At 37.0% G+C, this 27,374-nt stretch overlaps 3 protein-coding genes and 1 long non-coding RNA gene across 7 annotated transcripts; 2 read left to right on the top strand and 2 right to left on the bottom strand.

Annotated features, from left to right (window-relative positions):
* The first annotated feature begins 306 nt into the window (after positions 1 to 306).
* Positions 307 to 2,271, top strand: LOC121238311. 2 transcript variants are annotated; one of them, XM_041135148.1, is made up of 5 exons: positions 307 to 491; positions 600 to 803; positions 1,639 to 1,803; positions 1,994 to 2,087; positions 2,120 to 2,271. In XM_041135148.1, exons 1-4 carry the CDS (start codon positions 486 to 488, stop codon positions 2,048 to 2,050), a joined length of 432 nt encoding a protein of 143 aa, XP_040991082.1. In that variant the 5' UTR covers positions 307 to 485; the 3' UTR covers positions 2,051 to 2,087; positions 2,120 to 2,271. The 2 variants fall into 2 exon arrangements, with proteins under 2 accessions (XP_040991082.1, XP_040991081.1); XM_041135147.1 differs by having other exon boundaries at positions 1,991 to 2,087.
* A 2,120-nt stretch (positions 2,272 to 4,391) lies between these two features.
* Positions 4,392 to 17,628, bottom strand: LOC121238306 (AUGMIN subunit 3). 3 transcript variants are annotated; one of them, XM_041135142.1, is made up of 19 exons: positions 17,299 to 17,628; positions 16,791 to 16,827; positions 16,209 to 16,312; positions 14,684 to 14,879; positions 13,663 to 13,729; positions 13,001 to 13,104; positions 12,624 to 12,705; positions 11,566 to 11,623; positions 10,971 to 11,102; positions 10,303 to 10,372; positions 9,417 to 9,474; positions 9,240 to 9,295; positions 8,835 to 8,987; positions 8,000 to 8,111; positions 7,742 to 7,883; positions 6,364 to 6,439; positions 5,744 to 5,839; positions 4,941 to 5,084; positions 4,392 to 4,531 (listed from the first exon to the last, which is right to left on the bottom strand). In XM_041135142.1, exons 1-18 carry the CDS (start codon positions 17,472 to 17,474, stop codon positions 4,953 to 4,955), a joined length of 1,851 nt encoding a protein of 616 aa, XP_040991076.1. In that variant the 5' UTR covers positions 17,475 to 17,628; the 3' UTR covers positions 4,392 to 4,531; positions 4,941 to 4,952. The 3 variants fall into 3 exon arrangements, with proteins under 3 accessions (XP_040991076.1, XP_040991075.1, XP_040991077.1); XM_041135141.1 differs by lacking the exon at positions 4,392 to 4,531 and having other exon boundaries at positions 4,832 to 5,084; XM_041135143.1 differs by lacking the exon at positions 4,392 to 4,531 and having other exon boundaries at positions 4,832 to 5,084; positions 11,566 to 11,620.
* Positions 5,219 to 24,154, top strand: LOC121238310. The gene is made up of 3 exons (XR_005935101.1): positions 5,219 to 5,229; positions 20,900 to 20,902; positions 24,062 to 24,154. It is a non-coding gene; the product is annotated as an uncharacterized LOC121238310 (long non-coding RNA).
* On the bottom strand, positions 18,012 to 27,239 carry LOC121238309. Its single transcript, XM_041135145.1, has 5 exons — positions 26,915 to 27,239; positions 26,661 to 26,821; positions 26,328 to 26,358; positions 20,374 to 20,476; positions 18,012 to 18,538 (listed from the first exon to the last, which is right to left on the bottom strand). The coding sequence occupies exons 1-5, from the start codon at positions 27,224 to 27,226 to the stop codon at positions 18,432 to 18,434; spliced, it is 714 nt and encodes a 237-aa protein (XP_040991079.1). The 5' UTR covers positions 27,227 to 27,239; the 3' UTR covers positions 18,012 to 18,431.
* Between the last annotated feature and the right edge of the window lie 135 nt (positions 27,240 to 27,374).

Raw genomic sequence — 27,374 nt, 5'->3', positions numbered from 1 at the left:
AAACTTACAAACGAGATATTAAGACTGTGTTTAGATATTAAACTGAATTGAATTGAATTGAGTTGTGTTGAGATAATAAAATATTATTTTTTAATATTATTATTATTTTAAAATTTTAAAAAATTAAATTATTTATTATATTTTATATTAAAATTTAAAAAAATTATAATAATGAGTTGCATCTTCTCCCTCTCTCACACCTCTTTGTCCTACCGTCTACTACTGTATGTGAAACATCGGTATCTGGGGGTTGCTTTCTTTTTTACCAACGAGGTCGTGTTGCGTTGGATCCCATACCCCCCACTTTACCTCCTCTCTCTCTCTCTCTCTCTCTCTCTCCTATCTTTCTCCTTAAATTGGTGGTAAGCCCACGCTCAACCTTGCACCAAGAACGAAACAAAGAAATATTGCACGTTTTAAAGAGAGGCTGATCAGGTCAATCGATCCATCTATTCTTCAACCTCTCCACGGTTTCATATATCTTGATGGAAGTGAGCCTTTTGCCTATTTTCTTGTTCTCCCTAGTTATCCAAAATTCATGGTCTTCTTTTCGTCTATATTAACAATTAACATGGTGTTTGTGGTTAATTTGTGAGTAGGAATACTACAAGAGAAGTCATGTTCCGGCTTTTGGGAGCTGGGATTGGAACGATGACCTTCCATTCACTCAGTGCTTTGAGTCAGCGAGGCAGGCCGGGTTGCTTCGTTATAGCTACTCTGAAGAGCGTGATTTGTATGTTGCTGGTGACTTGTACGACAATAATGTCGTCACCCCTGCCATGATTGTTGTTCCTCGCCGAAGGGTAAGCTTTAAATCTGCATGCCTTTATCTTTCTCTTTGAAAGTAGTACCATATTCCTTATTTTCCTAGCTAGGAGTTCAATGTTTTGACTAGATATGCAAAACTTGCTCTCTAAAAATGAAAAGTACTGCTCCTACAATTCTAGTAATTAAAAGCTGCGAATTCGATTTGTATTTCAAGATGGATGATGAAAAGCTAGTCTTGTATTGTATAAGAGCATGGGGCTACAAATGTACTACGTACGTACGTACTGGATGTGGAGTTTTACTTTTTGAAATGTTATAGTTTTTGCTTTTCTCTTTTGATCATCATATCTTTGAGCGTGGAGGTGAATCGTACATGGTTGACCAATGCGTCGGGAAAACTATCAAATCATGAACATTGGTCTGCTTTACAAAACATGTAGAAGACTAGTTAGGGGTGTGGAAATATTGATGCGTGCAAAAACTAGCTACAATCACCCTTGTAGCTAATGGCTTTATCCTCTTTTCATGCATGCCTGTTATAAAAGAAGCTACCCCTCATCTCCCCAAAATAGAAGAAATAGTTCAAAAACTTAGAAATGGGACATGTGAAAGAACAGTATCGAGAGAAATGCTTTCAAATTTTCCCATGCGACATTATGAGGGTAAGAAGGGGACATGTGAAAGAACAGTACCGATTGAGAGAATGAGAAAAGAAAACACCCTCTGAAATTAAAGGTGTTTTTAACTTGATTAGTGCATGATCTTGATTAGAAAAAAAGGTGCAATTATATAGCTACATTCTTTTTCCTGAGCTAGGGTAGTTACAAGGATACTGAGTATGATGATTATTGTTGGGTGTGATAATTGCAGACAAAAGTTCGTGAGCCCAAAGAAGACAAAAAGAAAAGCTGGGTCAGTGCTGACGTGGAGGAACCACCTGCAAGTCCCACTCCTTTGCCGAGGCCAACCCCGAAACCTGTGGACGAAGACTTGTACAAAATCTCACCCGAGCTCCTTTATGCAAAACCCAGAAAGGTAGATACTGGGACCTGGACCTGGACCTGGAAATCTTTTTTTTTTCCCCCCCCCTAAAAATAACTAGAAAATTTGCAAGCTTTTATATCCACTAAACTCTGTAACTCGTTTGTATTCTTATATTCACACTTGTTTATGGATATTCTTTTTTGAATGGTATTTTAATCCACCTTTTGTCTTCTTTCCGCAGAAGAGAGGGTTGAGGTTGTTCTTTACAAGCTGCTTGCTGCCTACTTGTGTTGCGTGAAAAGATGCCAGAAGACTTAAAAGGACTGTGTACATATGAAAGAGAGAGAGAGAGAGAGAGAGAGAGAGAGAGAGAGAGAGGATTAATAGAAGATATAGTATTTTAATACTTATGGTGGTGTCTATGTATTTGTGGAATTATTATTTTGATGGATATTGTCGGAGGTGAATGTCGGTCCAAAGAAGATCATTACTATGATCATTTTATAATTATGGGAAAAAGACTAATTTCGAAATTAAGGGTCGTTTATATTTTTCTTTATGTGTACCCATCCATTGCTTGGTTTCCATTTTCAACCTTTGGTCTCGTTTTCTTTGACGATGCATAGCCCCTTAGGCTAGGTCGAGAATTAGGGTTGGAAAAGGAGCCATTAAAGGTTAAAACAGAATGCTGGTTGGAATAGTCTATATATATCTTTGATATGATCTCATCCAAATAACTTATCTGAATTTGAGAATTGCATTATATATAACATAAACACAGAAAACAGACTTTATGCCTTTCATAAATTTTTGACTGTTAAAATTTCTGAAGCACCGTTTGTTTTTAAAAAATATCTTATCTCATTTTATTTTATTTTATTATTATAATTTTTTTAAATTTTTATATAAAATAAAATAAATAATTTAATTTTTTTAAATTTTAAAATAAAAATAATACTAATAAATATATTTTAATAATATTTTATTCAACTTTTTAATTTTAATTTCATTTCATCTCATTTTATCTTTAAAAACAGACGAACTCTTAACCGATTGGTTGGTAGGTAAGAACTGATCAGAAACAAAAAACAAAAAGGGAAAAGAAATATTAATGGGTGGCAACAGCAAGTCAGCGACAACTTCTGAAAAGACTGAAAGGCTTATATCATCATGTTGGAACTTGAAACATGCATATATATATATATATATATTAGAGAAGTAATATTTTTATTTTTTGAGAGAAAGTAATAATTAGACATTATGTTAATGGGGAGAGAGAGAGATAACCACTCCGACTTTCGGGAAAGATTGGAGGATCTGGGTATGCGACAAAATAAAAAGGTTGTCATGTGTAAGGCCAGTCTCGTAAGAAAAAAGTTTTGTGCTTTTGTTTCTTTCTTGGCTGCCACTGGGACTGGGAATACTGAAGATCGGCAAGAATATTACGGCAAGATAATAATACCAGTTGATACATGGGAAAAGTGGGAAGAAAAAAAAGAAAAGAAAACTAATGTCATACATGAATTATCATTTGGTGGCATGCTTCTCTTGACAAGAAGTGTGTTCCCTAGTGTAATTAATTGGCAAGCTTGTAGTAATATTAATTTACGACGTCGTTCAAAAAGTCCATCTCCAGTTGGACAAGTACTACTTCGTTTAAGAATCCATAATCCTCACGAGTTTTATTCCTTTTCTCAAGCATGATGGAGTACGTAGTACTACGTACTGGATCAGTCAGATCAAGGGTTTATTGCTATCCAGAAAATATCGGTAGACAAACGTGTTAGCTAGGTCTCTAATTCCGTCTCCATGCAGGACACGATAACCAGTCTCAGAAATTACCGCAAAGTATTCTTTCAGCTCCTTTTATAAATATTTCAGAATTTCAATTGCAATGCCATCATGATCTATTTCTCCACTAATTTCTTGACGATATTTCCCAGTACGTCCAATTATCTGAAGTAATAACAACGCCTGCAGAGACAAAGAACCTGCACAATTCTGATCGGTACTCCAAACCCATTACTCTGATCTGCTGGTACGTACGTACGACGTTACTTTTCATCTTCTCTTTAGTCTGATCTTTACTTGTATGATCTCTTGTTTTTGTTTTTTTTGTTTTTTCATATCTTTCCCTTTGAATCTAGAAAGTTGATGAGCATGTAGTACAACAAGTACGTACTTTTGGTTTTAGAAAAGTTTTTGCATCTGCCTGCAGTTCCTTGCAGACTACAAAGACTAGCAGTACTGTAATTCTTTGTAAATATTACACCACTTAAATCGCTTTTAATTAATTTAATCAAGTTCCTAATTCATTGTACGTAGTGCCTTTGATTAACAAAAAAATTGGGTGACTCGAAAAGTATTTGTACGGGATATCATGTGAATGCTTATGGGGTCAAGCTCGCAATGAATTTGCCACTTGCTCAATCGCCTAATTAATTGTCCTTTTTTCAGGCCTCAGCTCGTATATTTTAAGGGCTCAGAGATTCAGGAAGAGGAATCAGTAGTCATGGCAGCGCAAAAGAAGATTGCAAAGGTTTACATTACACAAAGCAAACCGAGTGCTGGCCCTGCTGGGTATAAGAAGATTTGCATTTGTGCTCCTACCACTCATGCAGGCTCATTCAAGTGCCACCTACACAGAAGTACTACTACTGCACCACACAAATCTTCACAGCCTAATAAAGCAGCACAAACAGCAGTTGTTGGAACTTCGACTCCAAGAAGATCAATGCATGGGAAGCCCGGCTGTCGAGGTTCGGTAGTGCCGCCTTTACTGAACGACAGGCACAAACAGTGGCTTCTGTCAAGCTTTAGATGTACATGAAAACTAGTTCTCTGGAGATTTTCTTTTGATATATATTATCTAGTTGTTGGATTTTCTGTTTTTTTTAAGAGGCCAATACCCAAATGTTCTTTAAGAAGCTTGGGGAATTCTCTAGTTCTTGTTATATTTTGAATTCTTCATTAGTAAAATGCCCATGTTATGCGTGTACGCTTGTTTAGACGAGAACCAGAGTAACATGCATTGATGGTTTTGTGGCTCTGTATAAACAAAATAAGAAGTGCAATCCTATTTGTAGAAAGAGCATATGCATAAATAACAGAACTGATTCCAAGTCTGGTTACAATAACTGAATCTTTATATGACACTACTACACACAATAATCAAAATGTATACGTACAATGAGCATGAACTAGGAAACTTGCAAAGCTCTGACTCGGGCAGTCAGTTCCCTAACTTGGCTCCTCAAACGCTCAGGATTGCAAAAGAAATCAACGAACACCCGCCTTTGAAGTGCAACTTCCTGAGAATGGTGTTTTACAATCTGGGTGCCACAGGATGAAGATGAAAAATTCATACATTCAGTAAAAGTATTCACCTTCAGAAACTGGGAAACATACAACAAATATGCCAAGGGATATTGAATAATCGTGATTCCTAATCATTTTTTTTTTTTTTGTGATTCTTAAGTATTTAAAAAGTATTGATGTATTGTTCGACTTTAGATCCAAGAATGCCAAGGAAAGAAAAGACTTTTGGTCCAAGAACGGTTATTTGCACATGTATGACTTCTAGCACAAGAAGACAGCATGCTTTCTCGTAGCTAGAGGATCCTAAAAGACTCCAGCTAGAGGAAAGGCCAACTGTCATGAGAGAAGATACATAGTTGTAACTAAAAATTCCAATTTTCATATGCATTGGGTTTCCTGGACGCACCTACACTATTCATGTAACAGATATTTAAAGAATTTTATGAAGGAAAACTTTTTTCATAAAGTTTTAAAACTACAGATTACCACAATTAAAGCATCAGACTTACTAAAACTTATTGATTGAAAAGATCATTGAAATGCATCCTGAACCACTTGGGGCCAAGATATTTATCTCAAGACATACGTTTATAGTTATTGACAGGAACCTATCGCTTTAGGAATTCACAATCCAAGGAGGAACTCATCAATAGTCAAAGAATCAAAAGATTACCTCATTTTTCTTCAAGTGCTCAAGTGTCACCTCCTCAACGGCAGCAGAGAGTTTTGCATTTATCTTCTCCATTTCATCCAGCTCTTTCATTAATGGCTGGAAAAGGGACCATATGTCACAAGACCAGATAGATAAAGAAAACTGAAGAAACACCAAAACCCAGAGACCATGGCTATAAAAGGCACAGTTAGAAGGTGAAGGACAAAAACTAACACTCCTGCTAAATACGACTTTGACTCGGTGAGAAAAAAAAAATCCATAAGCTGCTGGAAAACATAGTGCAATCACTACAGTCACCTTTTGAAGATTCTCAATTCTTAATTACTGTTAGTTTGAAGAGATTCCAAATCAAAGTGCTGGTTTCATTTTCTAGTCAGAGGTTAGTTAATATTAGATGAGATGGCATGCAAAACCATTTTTGAAAATGTGGGAAATCATTGTCACAAGTCGAAATAAATGGGATTGGTTCTGTGTTCTGCAAGCTTATAAACTTCCACCATATTGTTTCCAAAACCAATAATTAAATAACAACAAAGGAAAATAAAAACAAACAGAAGGGAATAGCAAAATATAAGGTGGAACACAGACAAGAACCCATTGTAACAGAAACAAAAATGTACCCGAGTCGTCAGTATTGGTTGTGCCGTTGTTGAAGATGCAAATAGTAATTGCTGCAGATTTTGGATCAGAATGCACCTGAAAAAAATCAACACAACTTGTTGCACTTAAGAATTGAAAATTTTGCTCAACATTACTTTTTGTTGTCTCAAAAAGGACATTGCATGAAGCCAGCTGTTTATTCGAAAAAGTGGTCAAATCACTGAAAATAAAAGGCTATGGAAATATGCGTCCACGATGCCAGATGCGAATAGAGAGTGGTAAAATCGATTAAGAGAATTACTAGTTGTCCCAATATTTTTTATTAATTGGGAAGTTACACACGCACCCCAAGTCTTTATTGAGCTCAAAACCACTCTCCACCCTTTTCTTATTGGAGGGAGGAGGTGCCGTTTGAACTAGAGCTCATTTGAACTAACCCTAGTTCAAGCATTTGACAACTGTGACTACTATAATCCTATTACATCTATTACAAATGTCAAGTACATCACCTAACACAGTCGCAACAAATATCAAACTAGTTTAGAAGTGCTTGGTGGAGAAAGGTTCTCTTCTATCTCGTTATGTTTACTACTGTGCACATAAATGAGAATTGCATTTTAAATCAAGCACATTAGGTTGTGTAAAAGAGACGCAAGAATTTATTACTTAATGCTCCTCTAATTTTCATTATCAATTAGAAGTGTTTCGGAGAAACAGTAGGCCTGTAATCCAATTTTTTATCATTCAGCACGATAGAGCATTTGCGAGCATCATTGTATCCATGTGTGCATAATGTTGTAGATGCGAATGAAAATGTCCAAAGTTGATGAGCTCGATAGTAAAGAGTACACAAAATATGACTGCATCTTTTGTGATTAGAGCTATAGCATGGGCCAAGATTACTTATATACATACATGGATCTTAATATGCACACAAGGATATATGGAAAAAGCAAAAGGATTATGTCGAGGAAGATGATAACAACAATGATTAAGATGCAATCATAAAACAACAATCATAAACATGATGTCATTGATGTGGCAGAATTACTTCATGGAGGAGTACAATCCTCACTTCTAGTTTTTTTCTCTGCTAAGCTTACAGTACTTTAGTGGGAACCTAAAAAATTTGTTGTTTTAGAAGTAATTTCTTTTTATTAATATCAATAGAAGACTAGGCGAAGCCCAAGTACACAAAGAGTAAACACCTAGTTACGTGGGAACCAAAAGAATTCATGAACATTATATTTTTGCATGGAGCTGAAAGCTAAATAGAGTGTCAGCCTGCATAATCAACCACAATTATATAGAGCAGATATTCAATTAGAGTATCAACTTAGTATGGAAGGCTGCTTTAGTAAATATATGATAAATCTTAAACAAAATGGTATAACTCACAGCTCATTGATACATCTATTTCTGTCTTCTGGAAGAGAACTCTCTAGGTCAGATTGAAGGGTCATCAAATCTGAATGAAGACTAGATATCTGCTGAACAATGCCTGGAGCTGATACATATGTTGAAAAGCCAGCCTGAGCATCTAAGAAAATGGTAAAAGCAAGAATACAATTAATATACAGGCTGAAAAATTAAAAATCATAGTCATCACTTGAAAGGATAATCTGGTAATTGAAAACAGAACATTGCGGTCATTACTTGAATGGATACTTAAAAGATCTCTAACTCCATGCAGAAAATTATCCTTATCATCCACTGCTCCTTGTTCTTGTACATCGGATGCAGCTTGAATCAGAGCCAGGCAACGACCCTGTCATGGTCATACAACCACCTTGAATTTAAACAATCTTGAAAATCAAAAAAGGAAAGAAGAAGTCCAGGGGAATCCGAAGCACAATCTTCCCAGTTTTGACAAAAATCATATGCACTTGTAGAATATAACAAATATTTACTTCGCAAAAAACTCGTGAGATATTTAAACATCGACTACAGGAAGAAGAGATGAGGGCTACCAAGAAAACCAGACTCCATTCCTCATCTTAGGTACAGCTTCACAATTGGACATGCATGCATGGTTCGATGCCAAACATCAAAATGTCCAATTTAGAACTACCGACTGACAGGAAGCAAACTAAAAAACACTAATATATGCAGTTATCTAACAAACATGGAGGCATAAACAATTTTCAAGTGCAATCAACTAGCTATAGCATCCGTGGTTAACTGGAATAGGGTAACATTACTTGCATGCAAAAAGTTTTGCTTGTACATCAACCCCCAAGGTTTAAAGTACATTTTCAGTTAGATCTAGAGTCACACTCCAATTTATAGCATGGCATCCAGCAACACAAAATGAAGACTGGTATATTCCAATAGAGCGTGTTTGTGTGTGCACACGTGCATGAGTGTCTGCATGCCTGCTCATATGCCTTGCTGAAGCAATGGATGGAAGTAACATTTGAGAGAGAGAGAGAGAGAGAGAGAGCAACAAAAAGACAAAACTAAACAAAACAAGAACTACAAACATATGTACCACTCGGCCTTTGGTTGCTGACACGTATGCCTGAAGCTCTGACTCAATAACCTTAAGCAATGAATATGCTCCAAGCATGTTTTTCTTTTCCAGTTGACAAGCTATTTTTAAGAACTGATGCCGTGCAAGCTGATTGATCAGATGATTTATGAACTGCAAAGAGAAATTAAGAATGTTATATGCCTAGGAATAGATACATCAATATAAATAGCACGCATACTTCTGCAAAAAGAATGAATAGTATGCACTATGAACTGCAAAAAGAAATTAAGAATGTTATATAAAAAATATAAAAAGAACCCCAAACTTGGCATAGTGCACACTATTCCTTTGCATGTTTCATCAACATTTCTTGAAAGAGAGAAAGGTGAATAATCAGAAATTTAAAAAAGAAGCTGCACATACAGCTTTCTGCCTGTTAATATAGTACTCTTGGCGCATGACCTTTAAATCATAATCACCTAAACAAAAATAACTACATTAACTTAACAGCAAGGTTTATTTGAAGCATAATACTTTTAAAAAATTTAAGCCGGAAACAAAGACTTTCTTTCTTCTAACAAATCTGAAAAAGGAAAATACCCTGCAAAATGTATGTGTCCTGGAGTTGAGCAAGCTCCCAACAAAGATCCGGAATAGTCTGAAAAATAAGAACTTAGTAGAAAGTAAACAACAGAAAATACAACCAAACAAAGCATATCTGGAGAGTAAGAAATCTTTAAAGCACATGGGAATGCATCCAAATAACTAGGAAGTGTACAAGAGAAAACCCTGGAAAAGAGAGGGCGAGGGAGGAGAGAACATAATGAGAATATTAGTTCCACATTTAAAGATTTGATGAACTCCAAACAAAGTGCAAGAGACATGACTTGATGTGATGGACGTTCAGTTATAACAGGACGTCATAAATGCAACCCTGAACTCAAGGAAATCAATATGTGCATGTAGGTATTGGCATATGTATTTGTAAGAATGAGAAACCAGCACATTATTAGAAAGCCCAAACTCATAAAGATCACATGGACACACATATCCAGAAACAAATTGAAGAATATGTTTAGTCGTTGCACTTGAAAAAAATGCATTATTTGCAATTAGGAAATGCTACACCCAACTCAAGATGATCAAACAATGCATGGAGTCTAATGTGTTTCGCTCTCCTTAAATGCATTTTCCAACATCAGAGCAGTATTATGTCAACTTGAAAGGTAGCAGATAAGTAAAAACACAATCAACATTCATGGCTTCACCACAAATTATAAAAACCAAAAGAAACAAGTATCTGTTTGAAATCCATACAAATCTAATAGAGAGCAAAGTGCCTTGGATGGAATTGATTCCAATATAGCAAAGTTCAAACAGGTCATACTACACTCATTTAGGTATACATGTTTGGCATTGAAGACTAATTTGCAAAATGTAGGGCATGATGCACAGATGTAGAAAATTTAGAAATACAGATAACAACCTCCGATAGCAACCTCTCTTCTTTGTGAAAAAGATTAGATAGTTCTCCCACCAACTCAGAATGCTTTCTCCTGCATGTTATGGAACATACTCAATAAAAGAATATAACATGTGCTTTGAGTAAAAATACATTTCTAGAGGAACTCATTCACTTACCATATTGATATCTTTTATTGATACCAATGTTTCGTCAATAAGGATGATCAAAAGTTTAAATGGGAGTCAGCGATAGTTTTATATAGAAACAAACATTGAGCAAGCACGCTTGATTCGATTCTGTGGATGTGCCTATGCTATCTTTAGAAACGGGAAGGCAGCCATTTTTTATTTAGAAAGAATTTTCCGATAATGGAACAACTGCAGCAGTGAAAGAATATGTATTGAATAACTCGTAAGATTGACTTTAATACTTAGAATACCATGCTTGCTAATATTTAAAAAATAATAATCCACATTGTTTATACTTCCAATGCTTGGAATGTAATATCATTTTCATTCATATATTTTGCTCCATTATTTTGGGTGAAAGAAGCAAGTTTAAAGTTTTCCCATACATATCACCTATGCTCTAGACATCAATCTTATAAAGGTGATACAGAACCTAAAAGTTAAAAATCCAAACGTCTAAAATAGCATGATGACTTGACAAGTCAAATATGAAACATGTACCTAAGCGAATGAAGATCAACATGAATGTGCGCTTCATCTGATGATACTTGAGATTTAAGTGCAACTAGAATGGCTTGCTGCTTAGCATTCTCAACTTGGGCCTCTACCCATTGTCTTTCACTTGTTCCAAATCTGTCACAACACTCAACACCCAATGGTACTTCCAGAAGTTAGATAATCATCACAAAATCCATAGAAAAGAAACCAAACCAAGAGAGATGCCAAATTGTAAGCATGTCACATTCAAGATAGTGTGTGCGTTTCATCATCAATATGTGCAACCACCAGCCACACCCATCACACATCAAAGAGAGATGGGAGAGGTATACAAGGGAAAAGAAAGACCAGAAAACAAGAACTTTTAAAACTTCAGTCTAATATAAAAGAAACATTGTAGCTTGTTTCTTTCTACAAGATTAAAACACGTGATATTTCTCTTGTCCTGACCAAAAATTTGGAAACCTATTTCCATGAAATTAGAAACTCCTCCAGTATACTATTAACATTAGTCCCAATAGAAGATGATAAAATTTTACAGAGTGTGGATAAAAGGACAAAAGTAATCTAGAAAGTTATTTAGATATAAATCACATACATAGAACGAAGCCGCTGCAATTCAGATACACGTTGGTGTTGGGATTTTTCTAAATCTGCTGCATTGTTGAAACAAAGGAAACAAGTTGCTTTAATCTACAATATATAGCAGCTTAACATATATGATGCAATGCAACTCCAGATTAAAAACTTGTATTTATGCATAGCTGTCTAGAAAAATGCATCAAATTTAGGGAAATTGAGGTATAAGATTATGATAGTTGCTATAAAAGGCAAAGAAAATAGAAATAAAACCCAAGGAAAAAAGAAAAGAAAAGAAGAAGCTAAAACATAAAACTATTTTGTCCCTTTGTTAAATAGTTTTAACAAAGGCAATGTGTTTGTAATTGAAAATGTGTTATTGTTAATTATTCGTTGGGTTTTATTTCTATTTTCTTTGCCTTTTATAGCAACTATCATAATTGAAAATGTTAATTTTCAATCACAGGTTACATGTTAAAACCCAACGTGTCAATTGAAAACCCAACAAATATTACATATAACATATAACATGTCAATTGGAAATTAACAAGAGAGACACACATAAGTTCCTTCAGAATCAATGGCAATGTGTTTCATATCTTCCATCACCATCTAAGCAAAGTTAGAACTTAAAATCACAATTTTATGGATAGCAAAGAGACCACATCCAATTGCAATGTGTTTCATATCTTCGATCACCATATGAGCAAAGTTAGAACTTAGAATCACAATTTTATGGATAGCGCACAGACCAAGTTGCAGTATATGAACCATGTGCTTTGATCTTCAGTAATTTTAATGTGTCATTGAAGACTTACAAAAAAATCAAGTGCCAATAACTTATTGTTCCATCCCAGGTGATCAATAGAATACAATGGTAGGTGATTAATACAATGCAATGCTCCCTCCCTCCTTCCCTCTCTCTACACACAGAGGTGACCATCCAATGAGTCAATGACAATGATACATTTGGGCAACCAACAATATGTAGAAGAAATGCAAACAAATCCAGATGTATTGAAATCTAGGCGGGAAAAATGAAGGAAAAAAATAGCCATAAGCAACAGTAAAGGATACCTGGTACAAAGATATTTGAGATGTCATCAAGACTCACCCAAGAACATTTGGATTTTCCCTCAGCAACTAATCGGAAAGGACCCTAATTATAATGATACAAGAAGATAATCAATATTTACAACAGTAATCCTACAAGATGTACAAGTATATGACACCAAAACACTGTACAGTGCATATAAACAGGGACCATTACAACACAGAATTTAAATTTGAAATCTCACATTAAGTACTTAAAACCACCCACATGTTACAACGAATAATTTGTAATTGAAAATTAACAATAACACATTGTCACAATCAAGATTAAGTCACATATATTATTTGATTAGCAAATTTTTAAACCAAAAAAAAAAAAGATGGGAGTTTTATCTACATACCGTGTCCAATTGCTTAGCAAACCACTGATTTAGCTCCTTTATACAAGATGTATCTCCAACCAAGTATGGATGAAAGTCAGAGTATGCTAAATACAGCCCATCCTCTGCACGTCAAATAGTGCAATAAGCTCATAAAAAATTTATATTTTTGTAAGTTTCATGAAATAAATCAGAGCCTATATTGTCACGTGAAAAAGTGCTTTTAATTCTTTTTTCCAGCTGAGAATGAGTCAGCCCCATTATCTCCAATTCTACATATTGTTGACCAACCAACATCCATGAAGCTAAATATCAATCAAGTTTCATAGCAGAGAATGCATTGTTCAAGATCAAGATGTGCAGCTAAAACAACTCGGCTATGAACTGTGATAAGTTCAAAATTTCAACATCAAATTAAGATTTTCCATGAAAAAGAAGAAAAAAATTGAAAGTAATAATTGAAATGGATTTAGGTTGGTCAGGCGCAAGCCAAACAAAATACCAAATGCGATCAAGTGATCATATAAAAAAAGAGTCTAACAACAAATTATTTTAAAAATGAAGAATTTGATTTAAAAATACATGTTTGATGGAGAATTAGGGAACACAACATTGAAGGCGCATTTAAAATTTTCAAACAGCCAATGAAAGTAAGAGTACAAGAATGGAAATGAAATTAATACCATCACCGGAGTGATAATGAGCCAACTCCTGTGCAGTAGCAGCAATCCTTCCAAGAACCGCGTTCATCTAAGTAACAATTAAAGAATGCAAGAAATTTCTGAGATGTACAAGCATCAACCACATTTTCACAAGTAATTATCTCTTTAAATGAAATGAATAAACCCCTGATCAACCAGATAAAGCAAAAAGATTAAATCCAACTTGACATTCTTGAAAATAAGCATTTCTGTGTCATGCTACACAACAAACACATTGACAGTAGCATGAGAAGCTCATAATCAGGAGCAGTTCGAGGTGATACAAACCAGAACTAGAAAAAGTAAAGGAATATTACAGGAAATTGCTGTATGGAAAAAAAAAAGGTAAATAATATTTTTTTTTATAGCAATAGTGAAGAGAAAGGAATATCCTTATATACACATATCACAACAGTGACGTTAGGATTAAAAGAGGAACAATTACAATTTGTCATAAAATCTAGCAACAAGGGCCAACCATTCCGTGATGAAGATACTTTCCATTGAGGTTTAACAAGTTATGGCTTTTCTCTCAAGCTTCAATCTTAGGTACTACAGGACATTGTATCTGGGAAAACGCCAAGAAATTGTTAATGAACTGTATTAGCTAGCAAATAATGCTTGCAGTCGTTATATACATAAGTCCACAAGATCCAATATGAAGTTTCATTAACAGTACTGGTACGAATTCATCATATCAGCTTATGTTTTCAGAGCAGAGTCATCCTATAATGCATATCATGTTAGCTTCAAGATTACAGCAGGTACATATGGAAATGTATGCCATATTAAAGTGATCACTGCAAATAAATAGGAAAATTCATTTGTTCAACAATCACTGCCTGCAATATGTACAGACACCATTTTTAAATAGTATGCTTTCCAGCCATGTCAAGAAACTGACCAATCAATTTTTATTCAGGATTTATTCACTTTACATTTCAAACTATCACAAGAACGGATGAGTTAAATATTTATATTCAAATAGTTGTAACATATATACCTGTAAATTTCTTGCCGATAGACTATCATCTAGTACAGAAAGGTGTCCATTTACAATAGATGTTGCAGAAACTCGTGCCCGTCTACCTTGGATCAAAGCCGAAGCTTGGCCACTGAGCATATCAAATTGAGACTGCAGATGCCTAAGCTCTCTCTGCAACTCTAAAGCTTCAGCTTTATATGCCAAAGTTGCATCCCTAAAGGTCAAGTTTAAAAATAATCCATCAGAATTGGAAGTTGAATACCAAAATTCATCACCACAAACCACAAACAAGCCTATTTTCAAAAGATACCAGGGAGTGTAGCAAGCAAATTAACCTTCTTGAGCCAAAAGATAGAACATTAGTCATAAGTCACTAGAAAAGGCTTATTGCCATGTGCCAGTTCCACTTAAGTGGGATCCTGGGAAGGGTGGCTTCCATAAGGATTTACTCTTCATTATGTTTTTCCATAAAAAGTGGCCACATCAAAAGAATCATGTCATAATGACCTTGAAAAAATGTAAAATAAACCAAATGCAACCGAAAAGCTAATTATTGAATTCAACATCAAATTGTAATAAAGATACCCCATTATACATCCTGATTCTAGACAAATGTCCGTGGGGGGAAAAATTGCAACATGCTGCCCCTAGCATAGCATTTCAAGTGACAAGCCTCTATGCACAAAAATAAATGAAACACTATATGACTTCGTGATGCTAAGAAATTTAATGATTAAAAAAATAGAATTTACATGATTTAAAGTACCCAGTTCAGGAATGAAAACGTAATGAAGGAGAAGTCATTTGGCTCAAAGAACATTGGCATATAAAAAGGGCAACATTAGAAGAAACTTGGTTAGTTTAATGTTCTTAATAATGTCTCTTTGATTTCTTTTGTAGATTTTATTCACTATATTCAATAGTAATTCTTTGGGGCTCCATGGTATACTGCCTATATACTTAGGCTTTTCTCCTTTATTGAGACAATCATATTACATATCCAAAAAAAAAGGAAAAAATTATTAGGCGTTTTAGCAACTGTCAGCAAATTAGAAATGTCAAATTATTCCTCAAGTCATAAGCAATTAATCAAGCTTTAAGGTAAAAAAACTTGTCCATAGCCATACACAACCACAAGCCTTATGGTGGTTTGATTAGGAGGAATATCATTTGCAGATATTTTTCCAAAGTGAGAGGTCTGACAGTTTAAAAGCCCACCTCAAATGAATTAGATACGTGAAAAAGAGAAAAAAATATACATATATGCAGGATGCACTGGAAGGGAAACTGAGGAAAGGAAAATGATATTTTGACCCCGAGAGATGCATGAGTTCAAATATTTTATAGACTTGCCTACAAAGAAAAAGAATATGGAGGGGAAATAAATAGTTATTCCTCCTGTGTAACCTCCCTCTTTACCCACTTACAACATGATAAACATACAAACTAGAAGTAATCACCAACGATTTCCTATGGCACACCTTATTGTCTATCTTAAGGAAACAAGAAGGATTAAACATCAATGAGCAACAAATTGAATTACCGTATATCTTTCAGTCCTTCTTCAGCGCCAAAAAGTGCCTCCTGGTTGTCTCTCCTGGCAGAAAAGGCTGAAATGCTATCATAAGCAAAGTCCAAGTCCTCCCCCTATAAAGCAGTCAATGAGTAATCAATATGTGCATTGTGTAAAGATGTACTACTTTTAGTCCATACTTAAGATTACAGCAAATGGATAAACTCTCAAAGCCCCATATTAGCAAAGTTGTTTAGCCTGTAGCCAAAACATCCCCCCTTGACCTTCAAAAAGCATGGCCAAACTTCTTTCAACCTTTTTCTTCTCAAACTTCTTTCAACATAATTCAATCACCCTCAACACAATTTCTGAGGACAAAAAATACCAAAAAATTAATTGAAAAGAAGACCCCTCTCAACCTTTGCCCCTTTCCTCCTAGTGCTCATACTGCTGCATGGCTATTTAGTCATTTTGGATTGGAACAGGGAAAACCCAGTTTAAACTCAGTGTGTCATGCAGCAAGTAATAAAAGCTCACAAGCGAAACACCCAAGCAAACAAGTGTTTATGATTTACAGGAGAGCAATTGACAGGATGGACATGAGAAATTTACCTCCAATAGCTTGCCTTCTTGCAGAAATCGCTCATACCTGGACACCACATTTTCAAGAAGTTACTCGAGGGAAAATCAATATAACAACGTCGTTTGCAATGATGTAAGATTTACGTTCACTCAAGAGTGGCTATAACTTGAAAACCTAGTAACTGAGTATGCTTTCACTTTATTTATTACTTCATAGATCTCCCAAATTTTATGCCACAGTACTATTATCTACGGCGAACTGAAAACAACAATTAGCGATGCTCCAACTCAGTTACATTAGCAAGATACAATAAGTGTAGAAACCATCAGGAAAAAAGAGAATTGCCAGCAGAATAAAAGAAGAAGAAGTTATTAATCTAAGTTGGCAATCGAGAAAAATGGCGGCACCAACTCAACTCCAAATTAATTAAATTAGTATAAAGCAGAAATTTACATATAGATACATATAGGCATATAATTCACCAATAACAGAGGAAAAATCAAATGGCGAAGAGAGAGAAAAGGAGACGAATGTTACTGGGAAAGTTCGGAGAGGGAGAGGACGTTGGAGGGGCGGAGACTGGAGCAGATCCAGTCGAGGATGGGGCGTGCGTCGTCGTATTGGAGGGGCCACTCGAAGCTGTCAGGGTCTAGTCCCTCTGCCCCTTGGTACCCCAATTCGCCCAACAACGCGCACAGTCTCGCTCCACTCATTCTGTGCGCCAATCGCCAATCTGATCGCTCCCTCAGTCAGATCCTCATTTCAATTTCACGAATGTTCATCAGTTGTTTGGTATTTGGACGGCAAGAAACGGAAGGCCAAACGTATCTTTCAAATAAATTTAAAGTTTAATCAAGAGTTCTCTCGCGGGGCGGACCGCCCTTTAACTTTAGAACAGTCAAATGATAGATATTACTGTGTTCACGGTTCAGTGTTTCTTTTTATTTTATTTTCTCTAATTTAAAACAAGAAAATTCAAAGAGTACTTATTTTGATTTAAACATCATTTACTCAATGTCGGGAGATATAAATATGGGAAATGATATTTCATCGAGGAATATAGAAAAGTCACCCATTGTAAATTTTTTTACTTAATAATTAAATAAGTATTTTTTAATGAATTTATATTAAGGGGTTTAAAAAAATATTTAAAAAATAAAAATTTGCACACTTGGTGGCTTTTCTCGGTAGAATTAGTCGGTGGGTGGTGTAGCAGATACGATGAACATAACTCATTTTGAATTACTTAAAGAAATGTATCTTCTTCACTTCAATAATAAACTTGGTTAGATGCCAGCCTCGTCGTTGCAGCAGACTTTTTTTCATGTTATTAATACAAAAATTTTCATATCATGATCTCCAAAAAAAAAAAAAAAAACACAACAAAAGACTGATATTTGCACAACATGATTTCTTCCTCCTCGTTCTTTCTTGGATGGGACCAGCCAGGACTCATTGTAACAGATCAGACGGTGAGGAAGTAACCGCAGGTTTGTGTGGAAGGAGAAAAAGAACTGAGCAATGGCTATGCAGCCACAGTGCCCGCTGCTCCAACTGCAGTCAGTGGCAGAAGCAATTACAGCAGCTGGAATGGAATGGAGTTCGAGAGAGAACTTAAGGAAAATTGTCCCGAGCCCCTCCTTTCCCTTCTTTAGATAATGGTACTCCTGTCAGTCACTTTCACTATGGGAGAAGTATCTCTGAGCATCGAATGGCTGCTTCAATGAGTTTGTATCATGTAAATCAGAAGCAGCTCCTCCATTCATAGGTGCAAATGCTGTCGGAAAAAAAAGAGAGCATAAGAATGCATAAGCATTGCACAAGAAGCTTGAATGGTCAAAAGGATTGAGTAAAAAAAAAAGTGTGCAGAAAGAACAAAGGCCCAATCATCCACGACGCCTTTAGATGTCACATGATAACAAAATCCTTCCTCTTTGTTTTACATAACATACCATCCATATTGTTTCTACTGGCATCTAACGACGGTTCTATATCCCGAAAATGTAAGTTAGCTGATGTGTTGGATCACTGTCAACATTTCATTTCAATACTCACCAACTTTTTCTTTGCAGTGGCACACGCTAACAACTCCAATCGCTCCAACATAAGGAACAGTGTAGCCCAAGGTTGCAACGGAAACCAAAATCAAATTATTCTATTTCTACCACAAAAATATCTTATTCTACTAGATAAGATTGCAGAGCAAGTGAAATAAGCAATTAAGCGTATTACAGCTAGAGGTGCGGTGCAAAAAAAAAAAAAAATAGCTTCTTTGCAGACACTAGAGGAAGTTGAGTAGTATGTTTAGCCATGGAGTTATATACACATTTTAGAACATGCCAAGAGTAGTGTATCAATCATTTTCATTTGACAGAGGAACATAGCTTGATAAAACCCTAAAGTTGAATGTTCTTCCAGCAATTTACAATTATAAAGATTTGCAGGACAGAAAAAGGAGTAATTACATGTTATCTAACTGTGACTTGGGTCCAGTTTGATTTGCCAAATTATGGCAAAAAAGAGTTGAAATTTACTCAACTCAGGTCACATAATATCTTTTCAACCCTAAATCATTGGAATTCCTAGGCCTAGCCCATATGCCTCGAAAGGAATTCCATGAAACACAATAGCAACCTCATTACAATCTAAATAGCTTAAACTCGTAAACCCAAACAAAAAAAAGCATACCATCAGACATCAGCTGGATGAATGCAACTTGATCCAAACCACGAATAGGGAAAATGTAATCAACCCAAAAAACTTACAATGAGATTTCAGCAAAATGAAACAGATTGATGACCAGAGGAAATGAAGTCCATAAGAGTATAAATCCCAGCAGAAGCATTAAGCCATTCCCGTTGGAGCATGACTAATCTAGGAAGAAGTACAGTACATTCAGCCATACAAGGTTGCAATCATTCTCTTATGAAATTTTGTAACTCATGAAAATGAGTTTCTGTAGGTCAGGTTTGGCTTGGGACAAAATTTTATCAATTTGAAATGTTTGGTAGTCTGAGTGTTTTAAAATTAATCAGCCAAGTCAGGAATCTCATGCCCTTTTTAAGTTCAAAAGCTTTCGATTTTTTCTCATTATAATTTTTCTGCTCCCACCACCCCTTTCTCCCCTAGACAAATTTTTTATTTTATCCATTTAGCCACTACACATTGGTGTGTACCGGATGTAGGTACTAGAAAAAATTTGCATTGGATCCAGAATTGTATCTAATTAGCTCACCTATGTTGGGAATCTCATAGGACAGATTCTAACAAAACCTAGTGCTAATTTATTTTGCCAAAAATTTACAACTATTTGGCGATCAGTGGCAAGCTCACTCAAAACAGTCAAGGGGCACTTAACCTTTATTTATTTATTTTTTTAAGTACACAGTTAACCTCAGTTGCATAAAAGAAAATTTTGCAAGCTCACCCACAAAATGAAATGAGATATTTTACTTGAGCTTGGACTGGCTACACGTTAACAAGCTGATAAACAAATCTAGCTCAAGCCGACTATTGATGGTCCATTAACCAAGTACAAGGAGTCAATGAGACCAAAACGGGGAATAAGATTATAAGCAAGAAAAAAACATAGCTCATACACATTGAGCCTACCTTTTTCTCTCATTCTTTTCTCTCTGTCATATTCAAACTTATCCCGAATTTGGCTGACCCTTTCCCAGGTATCACCTTCCTTGTTCCTCCTGAAACCTTGGTCCTGCATTAAAATTCAATCATTTGTGCGATACTGTCACAAGTAAGTAGACTTAAAATGAAAGTGATCAAAATGCTCATCTCAATCAAAGCATACTTCAAGCACGGACACATCCATAAGTCTAGTAGCAGAATTTACAAAACTCAAACTGCACCATTCTTGCATAAATAACAGTTACACTATAGACTGAAAATTTTATTGTTTCTCTTTTGAAATATTCTCCCTGTAAAACAAGGGAATGACATGATCAAGCAGGTCATTTCCATGACCATATAGCAGTAGATATTACTACTTTCAAGTGGCAGTTGAATGCTCCTGCAGTAATATCACCTAAATGAACCACAACTAACAATAAGCTATTTCTTTCTTCTTATAGAGCGATATTCCAATCCAATCCACATAACCACTAGCAATTGCAAAAAAGAGGGGGTGTAAAGCACAGAGTCAGTTCTGTAACTTTACCCTCCACAAAAAAAAAAAAAAAAAAAAAAAAAAAAAAAAAAAAAATGCTAAAAAACAAAATCTGAAACTTTTGTGCATTTCATAACTAGAAAATAGAAAAATTTTGTGGCTGAATGAAGACGATCGATGTACAAAGTACTTTCATTGGGTTGCCAATTCTCATCGTAGGTACAATGCTATAGAGTTACTTCATTCTGATGATCGTGTTATTGAAGATCAAGCTGATATTAAGAACCATGTGGTTCATTATTATGAAACACTTCTATCAGAACAACAATCGTGCAGGCCAAAACTTGATGGGCTGGCTTTTGAGTCTATAGATATTCCGAGTGCAAATTGATTGGAGAGACAGTTTGAGGAGGAGGTGCAAACCCCAAGGCCAGATGGTTTCTCTATGGCCTTCTTTCTAGAGTGTGGGGATGTTGTAAAGGGAGATATTATGAGTGTTTTTCATGAGTTCTTTGCCTATAAAAAATTTGAGAAATGTCTTAATACGACTTTTCTTGCTCTTATTCCTAAAAAGGCGGGGGCAACGGATGTTAAGGATTTTCGTCCTATTAGCCTTATTAATAAGGGATGTACAAGATTATCTCCAAAGTTCTTGCTAACCGTATGAATGCTTTTGTTAAGGGGCGTCAAATTCTTGATTCAATTCTTAATGCAAATGAATGTTTGGAGAATAGATAGAGAATGGAAGTGTCAGGCATTTTATGTAAGCTGGATATGGAAAAAGCTTTTGATCACGTGAATTGAGATTTTCTCTTCTATTTAGTTGAGAGATGTGGTTTTGGGGAGAGATGGTGTTTGTGGATAAAACATAGTGTAAACACGGTTCGGTTTTCTGTTTTGGTTAATGGAACCCCTACTGGATTTTTCAATAGTTCGCAACGCTTGAGACAAGGGGACCCAGTCTCTCCTTTTCTTTTTGTGATTGTTATGGATGCACTTAGTCGTATGTTGGAAGCTATCGTTGGCACTGGTTTTCTATCAGGCTTCTTGGGGGGAAGCATGAACAATGGCTTCATTAATGTGTCCCATATTCTTTTTGCATATGAAACTTTATTATTTTGTGAAACGGACACGGTTTACATTCAGACGATGAAGGCTCTATTGATATGTTTTGAATCTATTTCTAGTCTTAAGGTGAATCTTGGGAAATCTGAAATGGTGCCGGTGGGTGATGTTAGGAATATTAGCAAGTTGGCAAATATTCTAGGTTGTAAGGTTGCTTTATTCCCAATGAACTACCTGGGCCTTCCTCATGGGGACTCTTTCAAGGCTAAGGCCATATGGGATGGGGTTGTGGAGAAGATTGAGAGGAGATTGGCTGAATGAAAAAAGTTGTACTTGTCTAGAGGGGAATAAACCACTCTTTGATAGAGTACACTTTCTAACCTATCCTCATATTTCTTATCTCTTTTTCCTTTGCCAGCAAGTGGGCTAATTGTATTAAGCAGATTTTTCGGGCCTTCTTGTGGGGTGGAATTGGTGAGGAGACTAAGTTCCATCTAGTCAAATGGAATAAGGTATGTACACTAATCTCTAGTGGAGGGTTGGGAATTCGTAATTTGAGAACCTTTAACAAGGCACTTCTTGGGAAATGGTTATGGAAGTATCATCGAGAAGGGGGGTCTTTTTGGAAGACTATTATTGATTTGAAGTATGGGGGCTTGCGATGGGGTTGGTGTTCAGATGAAGTGAGAAGTGTGCATGGTGTTGGCTTGTAAAAGTATATTAGAAATGGATGGGAGGATTTTACTTGGTTTATTAAATTCAAGGTTGGTGATGGTGTGAGGATCAACTTTTGACATGACTTATGGTGTGGTGATTCAGCCCTAAAGACCACATTTCCCTCTCTTTTTAGATTGGCTCTTAATAAGGAGGCTTCGGTGTCTGAGTTGCTGGATCATTCTAGGGGGTTCCTTTTGTGGAATGTTTATTTCAATAGAACTGTTCATGATTGGGAAATTGGAACTATCTCTGATTTTTACAGCTTATTGTAGTCCTTGCAATTCGGTAATTAGGAGGCGGACAGGATGTTGTGGATGAAGATTGGGAATCCGAAGTTTTCTGTTAGTTCATTGAATAAGGCTTTGTCAAGCCAAAATCATACTTCGTTCCCTTGGAAGCCTATTTGGAAAAGTATGGTGCCACCTAAGGTTGCCTTCTTTGGGTGGACAGCATCTCTTGGGAAAATTTGGACGTTGGATAATTTGAGAAAAAGGGGTCTTGTCTTATTTGTATTTTTAACCTGTGTGTGAACAGTTTTCTCTCCGTACGAAGCCTAACTCGTGTGTGAACAGTGATTCGAGAGAAACCCTAACCGTCCTATCCCGCCACCGCCCCCACCCACCATCGATCAGAAAAGGACACCGCAGTCCCAGACGAGGCCGACGAGCCCCCAGCGTCGGTCTCTGTGCACTTTGAATCCATCACAGAACTGATAGACAGACCCAGGCGTCTCCGTGGTGGGACTTCCAACGTCAGTCCTTCTCCAACGACTGGTATTTTTCTACTGCTCTTTCGTTTCCTCCTCCAACAATCTGCGATCTGAGCTTTTCCATTAGCCATCGCTACAGACTGTTTCGACAAACTCCGGTGACCACATTGTGGGCATCCGACGTCATCCTCTGCCGACTAGAAGTTCTCCGTTATCTCAAGGATTTTTTGCAAGAAAATCCGTGAACTCAAGGCCTCCAACAAATCTGTGTATTACCTTAGGATAAAGAGGAAGCAGTAGGGAGCACTAGGAACAGATTTGCAATGGGATTTGACAATGAAGACGAAACACGATGCGGTTTTGTCCCAGTTGGAAGGTGAGAGGTGGTTGAAAGTGGAATAAAAAACTTTCATTTTTACGAAAGAGGGAGGAAATATCTCACGTATTTCTGAACATAGCAAAAAGATAGCTAAGTTCATATATCTAGGGAGGACGACAACTTCGTGGGTGGCTAAGGGGATTGAGGATTGTTTAGACCTTAACCGCCATGAAGGTTTCTTTAGAGAGCTAAGGATGGGTAATGGAGTTTTTAGCATTCAACATCATGTTAATGTAAGGGGCAGTTTTCTGCAGCTTTCAGAATTCCGTAATGGAAGGAGGAAAGGTTTGTTGGTGATTTCGCAAAGCGCAAATGACATTGGATGGAAAGGCTTTCTGCAGTCCATTCTAAGTGTCACCGAATCCAAAGCCACTTCTCGAAGTGGAGAGTTTGTTGATGGGAAAACAGTGAGAAGGCCTTCCTCAATCAAAGGTGCTTCGTACGCAGCGGTGTTGAGGTCACTGGCGGGTAGTCAAGTCGATACCAGCTCAGTGGTAGAAAGAAAGGGCAAGGCACTTGTTGGAGACAAAAGACCTCAAGTGACTTTGGGAGAGTTGGAATGGGTCTTGTGGGATGTCAAATCTCAATTGAAGGGAGTTATGGATTATGTAAGAGATCTAATGATTAAGGTGGATAAGGGGCTGGACCTAGTCGTGGGTACAAGTGTGCCAGCAAGTGTGCCAGAAAGTGTGTAGGCAAAGGGTGTGTCAACGATAGAGTCATTGGACGCTGGCATCTTTGTTCATGCCAATGTCACTATGCCTTATGAGGGAGCTGTAGGGTCTCATGCACCAGTTACAGATGTAGTTGGTCCTTCTGTCCAGGGTTCATTTGTAGTTAAAAAGGGGGCAACAAATGGTAGTACTTCCCCTCTTGAGGAAGCAGTAGGGTCAAACAAAGTGGCACGGCAAGGATCGTCGAGGGGTGGAGCAAAATGTTGATGGAGGGGAGGAACCTGTAATGGTAACAGATGGAGGGGAAAACAACCATATACTTGTCAAGCAACCATTTGGTTAGAACGAAATTATCGATTTGTCATTGGTGCCTCGTGTGAGGAAAAGTTTAGAATTGTCATTGGTGCCTCGGGAAGGTTTAGAGTCGGGAGTGCAATCGGGTACTGTGGCTGGGGATAATGTCATTCCCTTGGTTTCTCTTCCTCCGATTAATGATATAGCGGGTTCAACAACGGATTGGATTCTGAATAAAGATAATGGGTTTCTACAAACTCTGGGACTTTCATATGGAGAACAGGGAGAATATGAAGACCAATTTAAAGCACTACTCACTGCAATCGAGGCGAGCCACACGCTTGAAACCAAATCTAAGTTTAAGAAAAGCAAGGAGTTAAAGAATCTATCTTGGGCAATCAACTACAATACTAAGGGAGCTAGCTCAAGTCGAGGGAAGGCTAAAGGGGGGGCTTTGTGAAGATGTTCTCGTCGTGGGATGTTTGGGTAAAGGATTTTTTCACGGAATCTAGGGGATGGGGTAGGGGAGGTGTATCGATAGTTTTCCAATTCGGGCTTTGTGTATTTTGGGTAGGTTTTCATGGGTTTTTGAGTCATTAGGGGCTTTCTTGTATGGGTTAGGTGTTTTTCTTGTATACATCCAATGTACTTGGTAACTCCTATTGATATATATATAATAATATTACTTATCAAAAAAAAAAAAGAAAAATGGGTCTTGTCTTTATGGAATGGTGTTATATGTGTAAGAAGAGTGGTGAATTGGTTGACCATCTTTTACTTCATTGTGAGGTAGCAAAAATGTTATGGGCGGAAATCTTTTATAGAATGGGTAGTGCCCAAGAGGGTGGTTGATTTATTTGCTTGTTGGCAAAGGTGCAGGACCAATTCAAATATTGAGGATGCAGTGCTTATTGAAAGGAATGGTCAAAGTTATGAAAACAAGGAGCATTCTCCGGACGAGCTAAGAAGTTTCTTCTTCCATACTTTATTTCTTTGGGCATCCTCTTGTGTACTTAATGGAGCTTGTTTCAACGACTTTCTCTTTCTGGCTTCTTTTTAGGTAACTAGGTGTATGCTGTTTGTATACTTTCTGTGTACTTGGGCTATGCCTATTTACTACTATTAATAAATTGTGGTCTGATAAAAAAAAAAAAAATGTATCATAGTTATATTTTCATAGACCCAAGACTCCTAGCTCAGAAAATCCATTCAGGTCTGCTCGTGTATACTTCTTCGCATGCAATGATACGACTATGTCCAGAGAACTTGTAGAGAACATAGCACTTGCAATTAAGTGTTAAGAGCTTGAAGGTCTGCTCAGAAGTTGTAAGTCAGCAGATCATTAGGAACTCTGTCTACAGAAATCTACTTACAGCCAAAACACGCATACTCTCAAAGTATGCTTTTAAGCAAGAAGCATAATAATCTCTCAAAGAATGATAGATAATCTCTTGCCCATTAATCTCTTACAGTATTTACTATTTACCAATAAAAAAAGCAAGAAGCATATTGAAGGGTTCCTGTCGTAATCCATAGCCAATTCTTCAAACTAAACCTCAAAAAAATGCAAACAAGAAGCAAACATAAGCAAATTCAAACCCATACCTTCATTGGCTCAGCAGCAGATCGCCTGCTCCTGAAACACAATCAAAAGAAGGTAAAATCACCATGGACAAACTTCACATACTCTCACTATAGGCAAATCAAGACTGACTTAATAACAGCTGGAATGTAAAAAAAGAAAAATAAACATAAACCAAAAAAGCGAACGACGTAAAGATCCAAAACCACAGAAAACACGCAATGGACTGTGAAATAATCTCCATCCATCAGTCAGAGAACAACAGTTTTCTCTTCCTCTCTTTCCCTCAGTTCTCTATAAGAACTAAGTTGTTTTTATCATTGCCCATAACAGCCATAGAGCGTGGAACTAGAAACCTGTATGGGGTAAAATCCTGATCATCATCTTCAGCAGACTCATAGTTAGCATGATCTTGAGCAATTCTCTTGGAGTAGCCTTCATCCCAATACAGCCTCTCCCAATTTTCTCTAAGCTCCTGATACAACTCCATGTACCTCTTGCACCAAGGTTCATGCTCCTTCACAATACAATAAATTCCAGAAAAATGTTAGTGTATGGAAACGAAAATCAGAAAGCCTTGAAAAGAAGAAATCTGAGGACTATGACAGACCGATTCCTTGAGGACGAGGCGAGTGCGGCGCATGAACTGCTCGCGCAGCTGCTTGCGGCGTTTGTTGGGGATATTGTCCCTTGGTATCACAAACCGCTCGCGCGGCGGCACGTGATCGCCTATCTCGTGCATCTCACCGTCCACTATCCACCACTCGGACTTCGCCTCCCCTTTCTTCGACAGAGCCAGCAGCGAGGCAGGCCGCCGCCTCCTCGAAGAGGGTCCCCCGTCGGGGCGTGCCGAACGGATTTGCCGGACCGCGGAGCGGAGGCGCGGGACTAAGTGCTGAAGTCGTTTCGTGAGGGAGAGCATGGTGATTAGCCTACGGGGTGGTAGTGTGTTTCAGTCTTGAGGGCGAGTTTGGATTTCGGCAGGAGATTGGAGTGACTAGACCGGTTTATTTCTGGAGGACCGCTTCCGAACCGGTCTAGAGTTTATCGAATTTTGAGGAGGAACCCCT

Source organism: Juglans microcarpa x Juglans regia, chromosome 7D, assembly GCF_004785595.1.
Source record: "Juglans microcarpa x Juglans regia isolate MS1-56 chromosome 7D, Jm3101_v1.0, whole genome shotgun sequence".
Lineage (NCBI taxonomy): Eukaryota > Viridiplantae > Streptophyta > Magnoliopsida > Fagales > Juglandaceae > Juglans > Juglans microcarpa x Juglans regia.
Note: the sequence above shows the minus strand (reverse complement) of the source record. Positions and strands in the feature narration are given on the sequence as shown.

Coding starts and splice junctions, on each gene's coding strand:
- LOC121238306 (XM_041135142.1), bottom strand. CDS start 17,474: ATGAGTGGAGCGAGACTGTGCGCGTTGTTGGGCGAATTGGGGTACCAA. Junction 6,440..7,741: donor AATAGATGTATCAATGAGCT/GTGAGTTATACC, acceptor GATTTTTTTCAG/GTGCATTCTGATCCAAAATC. Junction 5,085..5,743: donor AGCACTTGAAGAAAAATGAG/GTAATCTTTTGA, acceptor TGTGGCACCCAG/ATTGTAAAACACCATTCTCA.
- LOC121238309 (XM_041135145.1), bottom strand. CDS start 27,226: ATGCTCTCCCTCACGAAACGACTTCAGCACTTAGTCCCGCGCCTCCGC. Junction 26,359..26,660: donor CAGGATTTTACCCCATACAG/GTTTCTAGTTCC, acceptor ATTGTGTTTCAG/GAGCAGGCGATCTGCTGCTG. Junction 18,539..20,373: donor GAAAAGAATGAGAGAAAAAG/GTAGGCTCAATG, acceptor TTTTTCCGACAG/CATTTGCACCTATGAATGGA.
- LOC121238311 (XM_041135147.1), top strand. Junction 804..1,638: donor TTGTTGTTCCTCGCCGAAGG/GTAAGCTTTAAA, acceptor TGATAATTGCAG/ACAAAAGTTCGTGAGCCCAA. Junction 1,804..1,990: donor TTTATGCAAAACCCAGAAAG/GTAGATACTGGG, acceptor GTCTTCTTTCCG/CAGAAGAGAGGGTTGAGGTT.